Genomic DNA, 13,387 nt, shown 5'->3' on the forward strand with positions numbered 1-13,387 from the left:
TTATGTCAGTTAAGACCGCAGTAATTATAGTATTAGGTAGAATTAAAATACTTCAAAAATAATTTTTTAATAACTGAAGCACCAAATTGCCCATTCTGTGTTGAACACTGAGTCGAATGTTTTAAGTTTCCGCATCAACATTATTGTTATTTTCTTTTTGTTTCGACTAACATTTTTAAATCAATCTAATTATTATCATTTCATCCTTTGAATGGCTGCAGAAATTAGATGATTGTCTTCTTCTTCATTTGTTTGTGTTTACCCTTGTTGTTCTGGAGACCGAGATGTTGTTATATCCGCTTCATATTATGGATATTAGCTAGTCGGTTGTCTTGAAGTTAAATTATTAAGCAAATTTGTCCACACTGCTAACTTCAGACTTTTTAAATAATATATTTTTGCTCATCCTTCTGTGGTAAGTGATGATAAAGGACTCAAATACTGACCAAAAAAATGAACTTCGATGATTATTTTATATTTTGCACAAACGGGAAGAGATAACACAGGGAGACCCTACCAAAACAGGAAACGTCAAAACGAATGACTTCGTAGCGTTTAGAAAATTGCCATTTATTTTCCAATAATGTCGTGGGTAAGCATTTTTGTGATGCGGTTGTAGATCGTAAATACATTCTTACCAGGACGGCGGTAGGTTATACGGCCACCTGTGTAAGTAGCAGTAATTAAAGGCAGGTTACCTTAGGTCGTCGCGGGAGGCAGGCCAGGCCATTCAGCTTAATCCGTACCTGCCCAGGTATCCCGTCGCAGGAAAAGTTATGGGAATCGGACGGTTTTCGTTTATTTTAGTCCACCTTTGTCTTAGGCCGCCGGGAGAGACGTTGGTCGTCGCTTTTAAGGCTAGCCTAGTGTAGCCTAAGCCAGACTGAAGTAGGGAAAACTGACAATTTATCGTAGGCGAACGTCGTTTGACAAAGGTGCCCTGCGTTCATTTCTCACCGAGATCGAATCAAATGGTGGCGATGATTGATGGTGATTGTAGCTGTTTTTCCTCATGGAGTGTGTAGATCAGGCTTAGGGTAGTAGCCTAGCTCAGTTATTTACTGGTTAGCTTTGTGTGAGAAGGCTTCGGAGGTTTTCCAAAGTCGTGCGAGAATTCTTCGTAGATTTTCCGAGTCTTGTGGGAGAAGGCGTTTTAGGTTTCCCAAGTCGCAATTATTATGTTTCCAGCTTCTCCAGTTGTTAGGCAAAGAGGAAATAGGCGTAATAGCCTACATTAATTGGCAGGCACGGAATGTGGCAACGCTTACGGAGTTAATTTAGGAAATGTGAATTCAAGTTATCAATAAAAATTAAACACAGTATGTGTCATAATACTACAAGGCTTTAGGATATTTTCTAAGTGTCTGTTTGATATCAATCACATCTTGATTTTTCCCCCGTTGTTTACCTAATGGTTTATGAACTTGTGTCTGTCTTCGGCTAATAGTTTTATCATATTTACCCAATAAGAGCTTTTAATTTTTGTATTTTTAGTTTATGCACTTTATTTTCTTGTAGTCTTCCAGTTTATGCTCCATTTCTAACTCAAATAGGAACCATTGCCAAGGTTAAACTTGCTTATAGGAATTCTTCAGGTTTTTTGTGTTAAGACATTTTCAAGTGTTCACATATTGTATTAGGCTAACTTGTCTTTTTTGGTAAGAGTTCAGGTTTGATTATTGTATAGAACATAGGTCAGTAGTGGTTATTAGAAGTTTCCTATATTGCATTTATTGCAGATTTGTTCAATGAACTTAGTTAGGAGTGTTGGGGTAATGTCCACACCTGTCATGGTTTCTTCGTTCTTCTAACTCTTCAGATGGCTAAGGTTTGTATTTGTGTTGGGAGTCTTCTAATCAGGGGTTTTCCTTTTGGGATTTTCCATAAGCATTTCTACCCAGGTTATCCTTTGGGATAGCCTGTAAGCATTCCCTTCACCTGTAGAAATAGGGGTGGTCTCTGTCTCCTTGTACTGGTCTACTACAGACAGTCCCCGGTTATCGGCAGCCTCGGTTACTGGCGATCCGGTTTTATGGCGCTTGTCTAGCGACGACGATAACCAGATTTTCGTCGCTGATAACCGGTTATCGGCGCTGATAACTGGTTATCGGCGCTGATCACCGGTTATCGGCGCCACTAACTGGTTATCGGCACCGCTAACCAGGGATCAGTGCTATTGTCACCGATTTTCTGTTAGCGGCGATTTTCGGTTGTCGTCATGCCATCAGGAACGGAACCCTGCCGATAACCGGGGACTGCCTGTACACTGGGTAAAGATGTTGGTCAGTTACTATTTAGGCTACCAGCCATCACCAAGACTTTCAGCGGAGGTGCAGAGTGGTTCCTTCCTTGTTAGTCAGTCTATGTAGAGGCCACCCCTGTGCTCATGGTGTGCTTGTGCTGTGCACGTCCACTCCTATCATCTTCATGCCGTGTGCTCATGCACCCCACTCTTCGAAGAGGTTCAGGATTAGAGGGCAAACACACTTCTCTGCCCTTTCTGTATCATCTGTTCCTTCTCGAGGTTATGGGTGTATTTTTTCTTTATTTTATGGGAGTCTTTACACTTCTTAAGACATTGGGATGAGTTGGTATATGTGTACACACATACTCTCTAGTCTTTGTATTTCGTGCCCTTGCATCAACCATAGACACTGTTTTACAGGTGATGTTGGATGCTTTGTCTCTTTTCCCATGAGCCGTCATTGTCACAGCAGGAGGTTAAAAAATAGACATTAAGGTGGGAGTGGGAGACAAGGTTCTCCCTTCTTAAGGTGGGAGTAGGAGACAAGGTTCTCCCTTCTTCCCTTTGTTTTCAGTTCTTTCTCGTTATCCTTTCTATCACTGACTTCTTTCTTAGTGCAAGGACCATGAAGAGGGAATTGGTCAGTATTCTCTCTTATGGGTGATCCTCTGGGGCTTCTCTAGTATGTTACTTTTGTAGGAGGTTCATGAGCCTTGTTCCTCTCAGGACCAAGCTGTGGGAGAAGTGGTCAGCCTAGCCATGATTTTTTGAGCATTGCAATCCACAAGACTCCCATAGGGAAAGTCATATCTGTGGTGGATTTTGTCTTGGAATTACCGAATGGTTTCACAGAGGATGAACAATAGAGGGGGAGAGGAGCATAGGAAACAGCTTCATCCTGTCATCTGGGTATTGTATGGGCTTTCCATTTTCTTTTATGTCCCAGTCTGTTGACTGCCATGAAGGGAATTGTCAGGAGCCTCACCTCAGGTAACCCTCTATGATTCTCTGGGATTTTCCCTTTCCTGCAGGAGGAACATCAGTTATTGCTTCCTTTTGGACTGAGCTCTAGGAGAAGTTGTTGGTCTAATCACATTTTCTTGTAGGTTTCCATCTACAAGACTCCCTTCATGAAATTTATACCTGTGACAGGTTTCATTTATAATTTCCATTACAGCACCAGACCCCTTTGAATGGTACAGATCAGTATTTTGATCAGTTACTGGTACTGTTCCCTTGTGATGCCTTGGGTGACAGTGAGAGAATGGCTAGGTGTAAGACTAAATCTTTAGATTCATTGGAAATGTTTTGGTCAGTGTCTTGCATCTTCTCAAGTTGATTACTATTCTTATGATAACCTCTGTGGCTTACTCATGCTCATGCTGGATTCCAACTTATGCCCAGTGTGTGTAAGAAAGCTACGTGTGTCTTAACAATGTGTGTGCTCATATGATGTCTATGTTTGTGCCGTGGGAGTGATCTGTGCCCATGTGCTGTGTGCATGCAAGATTGATTTTGTGACAGCATTCAGATTGTCCACATCCTGCTCCAGCATCATTGGTTTGTGGTTCTATGCTTGGTATCGTTAGGTTCAAGTAGTAGTGACCATGAACCCCTGTGGTGTCCAGGGTCATTTGATGTGTCAGCTGCTCATGTTGTAGGATCCCTTTCAGTATACAATAGACTGGTTGGGATCTGATAATCATTTTGCCTTTATAACCATGCAGGTAGATTTTGAAGGCTCTTGTTCTCACATTGCCATCACAGAACTGGCCTACATGCTCACTACTGATATGTTACTCATCAGCTGCCACTACACGCTCTGGTTAGCGAAGGGGGTGCTTGCACATCAAGTGATCCAATCCCTGGAGGGAGACTTTCCCAAGCATGTTTCTCCATGAGTTTTCTTGTTTTTAGATGATCGTTGCCTGCTGGTAGTCCCAGACAATGGGGTTTGTGGTCTGCAGACTTTTGTGGTTAAACTATATTATGGACAAGTATCTTTGTTCCTACAGAAATGTAAACCATTGCCTTTAACTTGGTCATCCTTAGGGGCAGTACACCTCCTGTCCTATAGTGATTGATCCTCACAGGTACTGTACTAGGAAGATGTCTTTGTTGTAGTGGGCCTACCTGCTAAAGCTATGGCCTGTGCTTAACATCACCTGCTGCTGCTGCTATTTCCTCTGTTCCCATGAAGAAGAGGATCCTCCTGTAGCAGTAGCCCTCCTATTGGCAGACCCCTCATTTGCATCTTCAGTTGCAGCATATTCAGTTCCACCCTCGACTACCCCCTTGGCATCTAAGACCAGCACGACTCAAGAGAGGAAAGGGGAGAAGCGTTCTCAATGCAGTTCTCATCCTCTTCCTCTTCTTCCTGCTCTGCATCAGAGGAGGAAGAAGGGCAGTTCAAGATTTCTCATAAGAAGTCCAAATGGACTTTGCTCAAGTGCTTTGCCTTCTCGAAGGGAAGCAGGGCTATCAATCACCTGTGGGTGATCATCCAGATCTGGGCCACCCTGCATCACCCCTGCTTCTGATTCATCAGGATCAACTGTGGATGAGTGTGTGTCTTGCATGCTCAGTCTTGGAGATGAGCGCACATTGTTCAGAACAGTTCCTCCATTGTGCCTCTTTAACATGAGGGAAGAGTAAATGCAACCCACTCATTCGCCACACATGAAGTGTTCAAACCATGTGCATAAGGGCAACAGAGTAGAACTCCCAGAGTCTCCTTGGGGCCACACCAGGTTTGCTGACACTGCCTTATTGCTTGGAGTGTGAGAGGCCTCTGGACCATAAGCTTACAGAACTCTTTTGTTAGGTCTCTTTTGAGCTCTTTCTCCTCTTGTACATGAGGTTTGCTGTGTGCTGTAGGTGGTGTGCAAGCAACACAATGCATGTACCTGTTCCTCAGCACATTCCACTGGCTTGGTTTTTACCAAGTATAGGGAGGGTGGTAGGGCTACAGATTCCAGATCTGAATGATGTTCAGATGGCAGGTGTTTGGTCTTTTGGGGCCTCTAGTGGTAGGAGTTTTGACCAAATTCCTTGAGATCAAAAACAAGCAAGGGAGCAGAAGTAAGGCACATCTTGCTGTCCTGCAGGAGAGGATACAGCTTGTGCCCTTAAGATCTTATAGGGTTAGACAGCCCATTCCTCCAGAACCCTATCAAGATGATGAGTGCTTTTAAGGAATTATTTTGCTCATTTGTGAGTAATAATCTTGGGGAGGCCACCTTGGCCTTACACTTAAGTGCATTCCTGAAGTGAGACTGTCGGTCAGGTTGCCCAGGTCCCTGCTTGCTTGTGGTCTTATGAATGAGAAGAGTGCTGAGATCTGCGAGTCAGGGAGTTTATTGTTGTCCAGCAGACTGAGCAAGCCCCTTGCCTCTCATGCACCAGACAAAGTATTATATGCTGCAGGATGCAGAGTTGTCTACTCTTGTATTGGACTGATTTGCTACACTGATGAACTCTCAGCCAGGTACATTCCTGGCAGGAAAAGTGTCCTGGCAGACTTCCTTCCTCTTCTACCTAGAGGACATCTATAAGCCCTTGAAGTTTTTTCCTGGTCTGTTTACTGGTTGTACAAGCCCATGTTTAGCTACCAGAGCTCCTTTTGGATAAGTTTATATCTTGCCTATAGTTCAAGGGTAGTCGTATGTCGGCAAAATGGCCGGTGACAGTCCAACTTGTTTTTGTGATGGTCTGGCTAAGGCAGGTGACCTACACAACCAACACATATCCAAGGGCTTCAGTTAGACAGTGTGTTCTTTATCTTCTTTTTACAAAGGGGAAGGGGGACTTGGAGCTATATCTTTCATTGTTTGGGAGATGACAATACTACTGTGATTTTCCCCACTCTTTAAAGATGATAGACAGAGCTCTCCTGAGCCCATCGTAGGTTATACCGACTGTAATGAAACTTTCAGGAGTTGGCCTTCCCCTGCTAATGCACATGACAGGAAAGTTGGCATTTCCCAGTGTTGATTGATTATCCCTTCATTCTTTTGCTAGATAAATATTCTTTTGCTAGATAAATACTGTATGGGACTTGGCGGAAGATCCAGTTTTCTTCAGAATGGTGCTTGTCAAGTTCCTTGAAATAAAATCTCCCAGATGAAGAATGGGTTGCCACATTGGTTTATATCTTCATAGAAACAAGTTGCATTTTTCTTAGACATACAACCCAAGAGTCTGTTATCATAGTTCCTCCTCTAACTGTCCCTGCATTTGTCCTTGTTTGCCTGTGGAGGAAAAAGTTAGGGGTGACATGGAGATGATGTGAATGGTGCCTCCATCAAACCCATCTGCCATTGGTCAACTACCCTGTTACTAACAATAAACCGTTTTTCACTGGTGTATCCATCTGCAATACAGTAAAAGACAGTGTTTCTGTAGCTACTAAAAATGCTAATTATCATAAATTTTTTTCTCTTAGATTAAGTGTCTCCATTTAGTTCATAGTAAAGCATGTGCTGTAAGACATCTCAGCTAATTTGTGTAAGGATTTGCATTACGAGAATTCTTGACCATTTTTTTTTTCATACAGATGCCAGTGTGACGGGAAAGATGTATGAAGCATTGGGGCCAAGAGGGGCCGAGATGGATCCCCACAACCGATGTATGGGAGGACGTATGTGGTGTGTTTCAGACATTTGCGGTATCATTTGCGCTGTCATGACATGGCTACTTGTTACCTATGCAGAATTTGTAGTATTTACGGTTGTGTTGGGAACTGCAAATCATCCCATATACACCACGTTCAATATTATTCTCTTCAATATGTTTGTAATCCTTGCTCTTTCATCACATGTTCGAGCAATGTTCACTGATCCAGTAAGTACTGTAAACCCACTCCGTAACATTTAGTAGGATTTAGTTAAGACTTAGATTATTTCAGATGTCACACGAGCTGTAATTTAAATTTGTTCCTGCATGGATACAAACCTTCACTTTTCATAAATGGATACAAACCTTCACTTTAGTACATAGATTATTTACACCAGATGTCACACAGACTCCTTATCAAGAAAAAACCAGTTTTATTTTAATTTAAATTTGTTCGTGGCTGAAAGAGGATGCATTTGGATGACCAGCAACAAACCTCATTATGAGCATTTGATCATAAATGAGTTAGTACAGCTGTGCTGCAGGCTCATTAAGGAACTGTTTTAGGCACTTTGACGTTCGACCCAAAGTTTTGTGTAAAGTGTTTTTGGACTGAGTTATTCAGGTTATGGCAAATGCCTCTGATTCCAGGGCCTCCCCATGGTGTAGGAATAGTCCTTAGACGGAGCGTCATTCAGGTAGTCTTGTGACTTTTCCTGGACCTGGAAGAGGTCTGTTTGCAACCCAATTCAGCCACAAACTGTCAAAACGTCTGATAAACTCAGCCTCGTCAGCCCCTCAAGCTCTGATGCCCTGGCCTTGTGAATCTTACAGTTTAGGAGGAAACTGATATTAGTCCTGTTATTACTGTTTTCCTAAAATCAGTTAGGATCTACTCTACTGCAGTATGGTTCTGCAGTTAAGTAACTAGCACTCTTCACATAGTTTTAGTACATAAGAGCAGTCAGTGTTTTTTGAAAACTGCCACCTTCACTAAGGTCTGGGTGGACATCCACATTCGGCTGGTCTTTGAGTAATGGGAACATACCAGACATCTTATCAAGGACCCAAAATTTTTAATCAAAACCATTGTCATTTTGGTTTTATTAGTTAAAAATATGTACATGAAAACAGTTTTTCTCTTCTTTTTTAGACAAATTTTGTTAGCATTGTGGCTGCTAAAGAGGATGCATTTAGGTGACCAGTAAGTGGACTGTTAGTGGCAGAACTGTCTCATTATGAGCATTTGATCAAAGGAAGGCACAGATGAATTAAAGACAGTACAGCTGTGCTGCAGGCTCATTAAGGAACTGTTTTAGGCAACTTTGACGTTCGACCCAAAGTTTTAAGGACTTAAAAGATTATTATTATTATTTCTATTATTATTATTATTATTATTATTATTATTATTATTATTATTATTATTATTATTATTATTATATTATTAAGTACAATAATAGACACCACTCAGTCACAGTTTTAGACTTGATTACTTATTGAAAGGTTTGCACTTACTACACAAAAGGTGAAAACTGAAGTAAAGTTATAGGATTGGCAGGGAGGAACCAATGAAAAATGAAGGCAGAAAGCATTCCAGCTGGGGCTGCAGGGATGGTGTAAAAGCCTGTAGTATTGTGTACTGTATGCCTAGCAAGGAACACTAAATGATGGCCCCATACATGTCACTACTACTAAGACCATGGTGATGAATGTCACACTCCAGAGGATGGATAGTGTCACTCACATTGTAGCACAGCTGAGAGATATGGATGCTTAAGATTATGCGATAATAAATTTGACAACACACTGTGACCCCGTTATCTGTGGGTACCACATTTAAAGACAAGACCCTGCTTGCAGAGCCCTGAAACCATAAGTAATCATGAACCCTTTATGGAACACTCCCTTATGGGGTTAGTGCCATCAGTGCACCTCATGTGGTGCACTGCAGGCATTACGTAAGGTTGTTTGCAGCGCCCCTTAGGCCCCTAGCTGTACCTCATTTCACATTTTCTTTCGTCCATTTTACTTTCCACCCTTTCTTATCCATTGTTTCTTAGTGCAACTGCAAGATTTTCCTCTTGTTACACCCTTAAAACCATTTTACTCTCAATTACCCTCACAGCGCTGAAGGACCTCATAGGTCCCAGTGCTTTGCCTTTGGTCTAAATTCTATATTCCATTCTCTTTGTTTATATAACACTTGCTGGTCATACAGACAACTTGTTTATACCCCTATACCTTCTACAGTAACCATTATTGGTTATATGTACATGATGAAGAATAATGAAAAGTATATAATTTATGGTAAATCAAAAAAATTGTAATGTAAATGAACAATCTATGATTATGAAAGTAGTTCTAGATGCACATTAGTCAGTCTACTTATGTCTTTATAAACCCCAATACCTCTTACAGTAATCATTATTGGTGATATGTGACAAAAAAAAATTATGGATGTATTCCATATACAGCTGAGATAGAAAATTTTTTAAACTAATGTAAATGAACAATTTTTGATCATGTACGTAGTGCTAAAGGCGCATTACTCTGAACTGGGAGTGATGTGTCTAGCATTATCATTTTTATAGATTTTCATTGTTTTACATTGTGAAAATTATGACAAAACACCAAAAATAAAAAAATTAGATGATGAGGAGAGAAGGAGGTTGTGTGTGTGTGTGTTTGTATGGTATGTAGGGAAGTTTCTTATGTGCTCTCTATTAATATCTGCTCTCTCTCTCTCTCTCTCTTTTGATAGCCTAATAGTAAACTAGAAACAATGTAGATTATATGAGAAAATAATAAGTATCATAGAGTCTAAGTACATACTGATTGCAGCCAATAGCAATGAAGGGATGCAAGTTCCCTTCCTCTCTTAGCAATGGGAGAGGAAGACAAACAATAAAGCAAGCTCATTGATTATATTTTCCTTTTTGTTGTCTCTGAGACTTCAGTATTGATTGAGTAATGACATACAAACCCTTTACTTAATGGTCCAGAAGCCTAGCATCTGCTACATCCCATATGTGCAGTATGCTAGACGTGGAGTTCTTCGTTGGGTGAGTTGGTAGAGTTGTCAGCTAGCACTCTGCTAGGCCCGAGTTCTCGTCTCCGGCCGGCCAATGAAGAATTAGATGAATTTATTTCTGGTGATAGAAATTCATTTCTCGGTATGATAATGGTTCGGATTCCACAATATGCTGTAGGTCCCTGTGCTAGGTAACCAATTGGTTCTTAGCCATGTAAAATAAATCTAATCCTTCGGGCCAGCCTAGGAGAGCTGTTAATCAGCTCAGTGGTCTGGTTAAACTGAAGTATACTGTACTTAACTTTTTTGCTAGATGTGTGAGGTCCCTTCCTCTCCCCTAGCAGATCAGGGAGGTAACACCCCAGGTTGGGTGAACCTACCAGTTGGTTTAGAGAATACCCAGATTCCTCCCACCAATGGGTAAGTCTCCTATGTAAAGAATGTAGGTTTGTACTTGTGCAGGAACAAATAGCAAATTTTAAAAGAAATTTGTATTTTTCCTAACTTACAAATCTGAAGTTCTTTACATTAACGGCCCACTTCAGCCATCCCTCTCTCTGGTACTGGAACTGGAAGGCAAAGTGGAGTGCAGACTGACAGGTGGGTGGGGCCTGTTGAGAGTTGAATACCTTGTCAACAAGTTTGAATGGCTTTTCCAGCTTACATTCGCAAGGTAAATCCTATGTAAAGAACTTTAGGTTTGTATGTAAGGAAAAGTACAAATTACAAATTGCTATGCTTGAGATTTATCTTATTTTGTTGGTATAACTTTTCAGAGGGGAAATCCTCCTATTTCCTCAAGTTAGTGCATGTCTCTTGTCATTTGAGTTAACTTAACCCTTTCACTGCGAGCCTGTTTTCGCCACTTTTGATGAGAGCAGCATCCTGCTAATGATACAGCTGACTAATTTTCTCCCTTTCATATTTGTACTTCAATTCTGTATTGTTTTCATTACTGTTGTAATATTACAATGTCCTATTTTGTTATTACAATGTTTTATTATAGTAAAGTGATAAAATACGCAAATGGCAATATAGGTAATTATTCAAGTACTGAATTATGTAGCTTATTTTGGCAATTCATTTCAGTGTGGTGCCTCTCAAAGCATGGAATAAAACAATGCCATTTTCGTTAAGTAAGAAAATCGTTATTACAAGCCTTGGACGCTTGCTTTCGGTGAAAAATTTTAATCTGGAAAACCTCACAAAAAAGAAATAAAAAATAGATTTGCCATTCTGTAAAAAATTAGATTTTATTTTCTCCAGTAAAAAGTTTCAGAGGGTTTAAAAGTTTAAGTCCAAGATTTCTAGGTTCATATCCAAGAAATATATAAGTATTTTGATTATGTAACATATTCACAAGATGGATTTTTGTTGTGACTAAAGAATTGTGATTAAAAAAATGTCAGATTCTGTGTCATTTATCTTGATATTTCCACTTGATGCAGGGTGCTGTTCCTAAAGGAAATGCCACCAGAGAAAATATACAGCGTATGGGGCTACGAGAAGGCCAGGTTATTTTTAAGTGTCCCAAGTGCTGCAGTATTAAGCCTGAGCGTGCTCATCACTGTTCAGTGTGTCAGCGGTGCATTCGAAAAATGGATCACCATTGTCCGTGGGTTAATAACTGTGTTGGAGAAAATAATCAGAAATTTTTTGTTCTTTTTACGGTATGTAGCATTTATTTTATTTACAGTAGTGTTTAAGAATGTCGTCTCTAGGTATGGTGTAAATTTCAGTACTATATTGTATCATTAGTTACAAACCTGTAATTTATATAGTCCTGAAATGCAGAAATTGGTTTGGATAGGGCTATGATAAGAGATTAGTTGCTTGGAAGTGAAGTTCATTTCTCATTAGGTGGCAGTCCAGAGTCCTGATGTTGCATGCAACACGTCTCACTCACATTTTTATCAGCCTCATATTAAGCATGCTCTATTTTTTTCTTCCAACCACTTCATGGTCAGTGACAATTTTTGGCATCTTGAGTCTTCACTCTGTTAACATTTTTGACATTCTAATGTCAGTTTACATATCGTACTTTAGATGGATTAAATATTTAAATATTTTCTTAATTCCCTGTTTTCCTCTGTACTGTTTAGATTCTGGTAATACAGTACATATTAGCCTACAGAGAACTTTCAGTTATTTTTATCTCAGAGTTTTGACTTATTATGTTGTCCATTTTTAATATACTACAGTAAAATACGGTGCAAAATGACACCATAACCTCCAATATACTATTAGATAAATAAAATTACATCCTGCACTAGGGGAAAAAATTGCAGTGCCCATAATTGGTCATCGTGCAGTTTGCAGAAAGTTGTATGAGGAAGGGTCTCTTAAATTCAGAGAAGGATCAGTCACTTTCTGGTGTCTTCTTTGGCTTTCTCAAGTAGAAGGTTCTGAAGCAATCAGTTGCAGCAGCTTTTTAATTACCTCTCACCCCTGTATCATATTATATGTTACTCTAGGTGACTGAGATTCCACAAAATGTCAAAGTATTGATCTGCAATAAATGATGAGTAATAACAAGACTTGCCTGTTGTTAATGAATGTTGAACATTGGCCAGTTGTTGACCAGTGTTAACGTGGGAGAGAAACGAGTCGCAAGAAAAATTAAGAAGACTCAATATAATATTGATTTGTACAGTGCAGTCATCATTTTAGGAGGAAATAATAATAATAATAAACAACTCAATGCCGGAAACATGATAAAAGCCATAAACACATGGGCAGTACCAGTAATCAGATACAGCGCAGGAGTAGTGGAGTGGACAAAGGCTGAACTCTGCAGCTTAGACCAGAAAACTAGAAAACACATGACAATACACAAAGCACTACACCCAAGAGCATATACAGGCAGACTATACATAACAAAAGGAAGGGGGGAGAAGGCTACTAAGCATAGAGGACTGCATCAACATCGAGAGCAGAGTACTGGGGCTATATCTGAAAACAAGTAAAGATGAGTGGCTAAGGAGGGCATGGGAAGAAGGACTAAGAAAAGTAGAAGAAAACCCAGAAATATACAGAGACAGGAGAATGAAAAACAGAACAGAGGAATAGCGCAACAAACCAATGCATGGACAGTACATGAGACAGACAAAAGAACTGGCCGGCAGTGAAACATGGCAATGGCTAAAGAGGGGAGAACTCAAGAAGGAAACAGAAGGAATGCTAACAGCAGCTCAAGATCAGGCCCCAAGAACCAGATATGTCCAAAGAACAATAGATGGAAATAACATCTCACCCATATGCAGGAAGTGCAGTATGAAAGATGGGACCATAAACCACATAGCTTTAATGTCCGGCGCTTGCACAGAACCAGTACAAAAAGAGGCATGATTCAGAAGCAAAAGCCCTGAACTGGAGCTTGTGCAAGAAACACCAGCTAGCTTGCAGTAATAAGTGGTACGAACACCAATCTGAGGGAGTGATAGAAAACAATCAGGCAGGGATCCACTGGGACTATGGTATCAGAACAGATAGGGTGA

The 13,387-nt window shown here is 40.4% G+C and overlaps 1 protein-coding gene across 6 annotated transcripts in view; it reads left to right on the top strand.

Moving 5' to 3' along the window:
* Positions 1-268: 268 nt before the first annotated feature.
* Positions 269-13,387, top strand: part of LOC136825300 (palmitoyltransferase ZDHHC3) — a 35,294-nt gene continuing 22,175 nt past the window's right edge. For 2 of the 6 annotated variants that reach the window (XM_067081420.1, XM_067081426.1), the window contains exons 1-3: positions 451-592; positions 6,801-7,087; positions 11,339-11,560. In XM_067081420.1, the coding sequence (XP_066937521.1) occupies positions 6,821-7,087; positions 11,339-11,560 (489 nt within the window). In that variant the 5' untranslated portion in view covers positions 451-592; positions 6,801-6,820. Of the gene's footprint in view, positions 416-450; positions 593-638; positions 670-696; positions 1,829-6,800; positions 7,088-11,338; positions 11,561-13,387 lie in introns of those variants that run through there. The other 4 variants (XM_067081421.1, XM_067081423.1, XM_067081425.1 and 1 more) reach the window with 4 other exon arrangements.

The sequence above is a fragment of the Macrobrachium rosenbergii genome, chromosome 37, assembly GCF_040412425.1.
Source record: "Macrobrachium rosenbergii isolate ZJJX-2024 chromosome 37, ASM4041242v1, whole genome shotgun sequence".
Lineage (NCBI taxonomy): Eukaryota > Metazoa > Arthropoda > Malacostraca > Decapoda > Palaemonidae > Macrobrachium > Macrobrachium rosenbergii.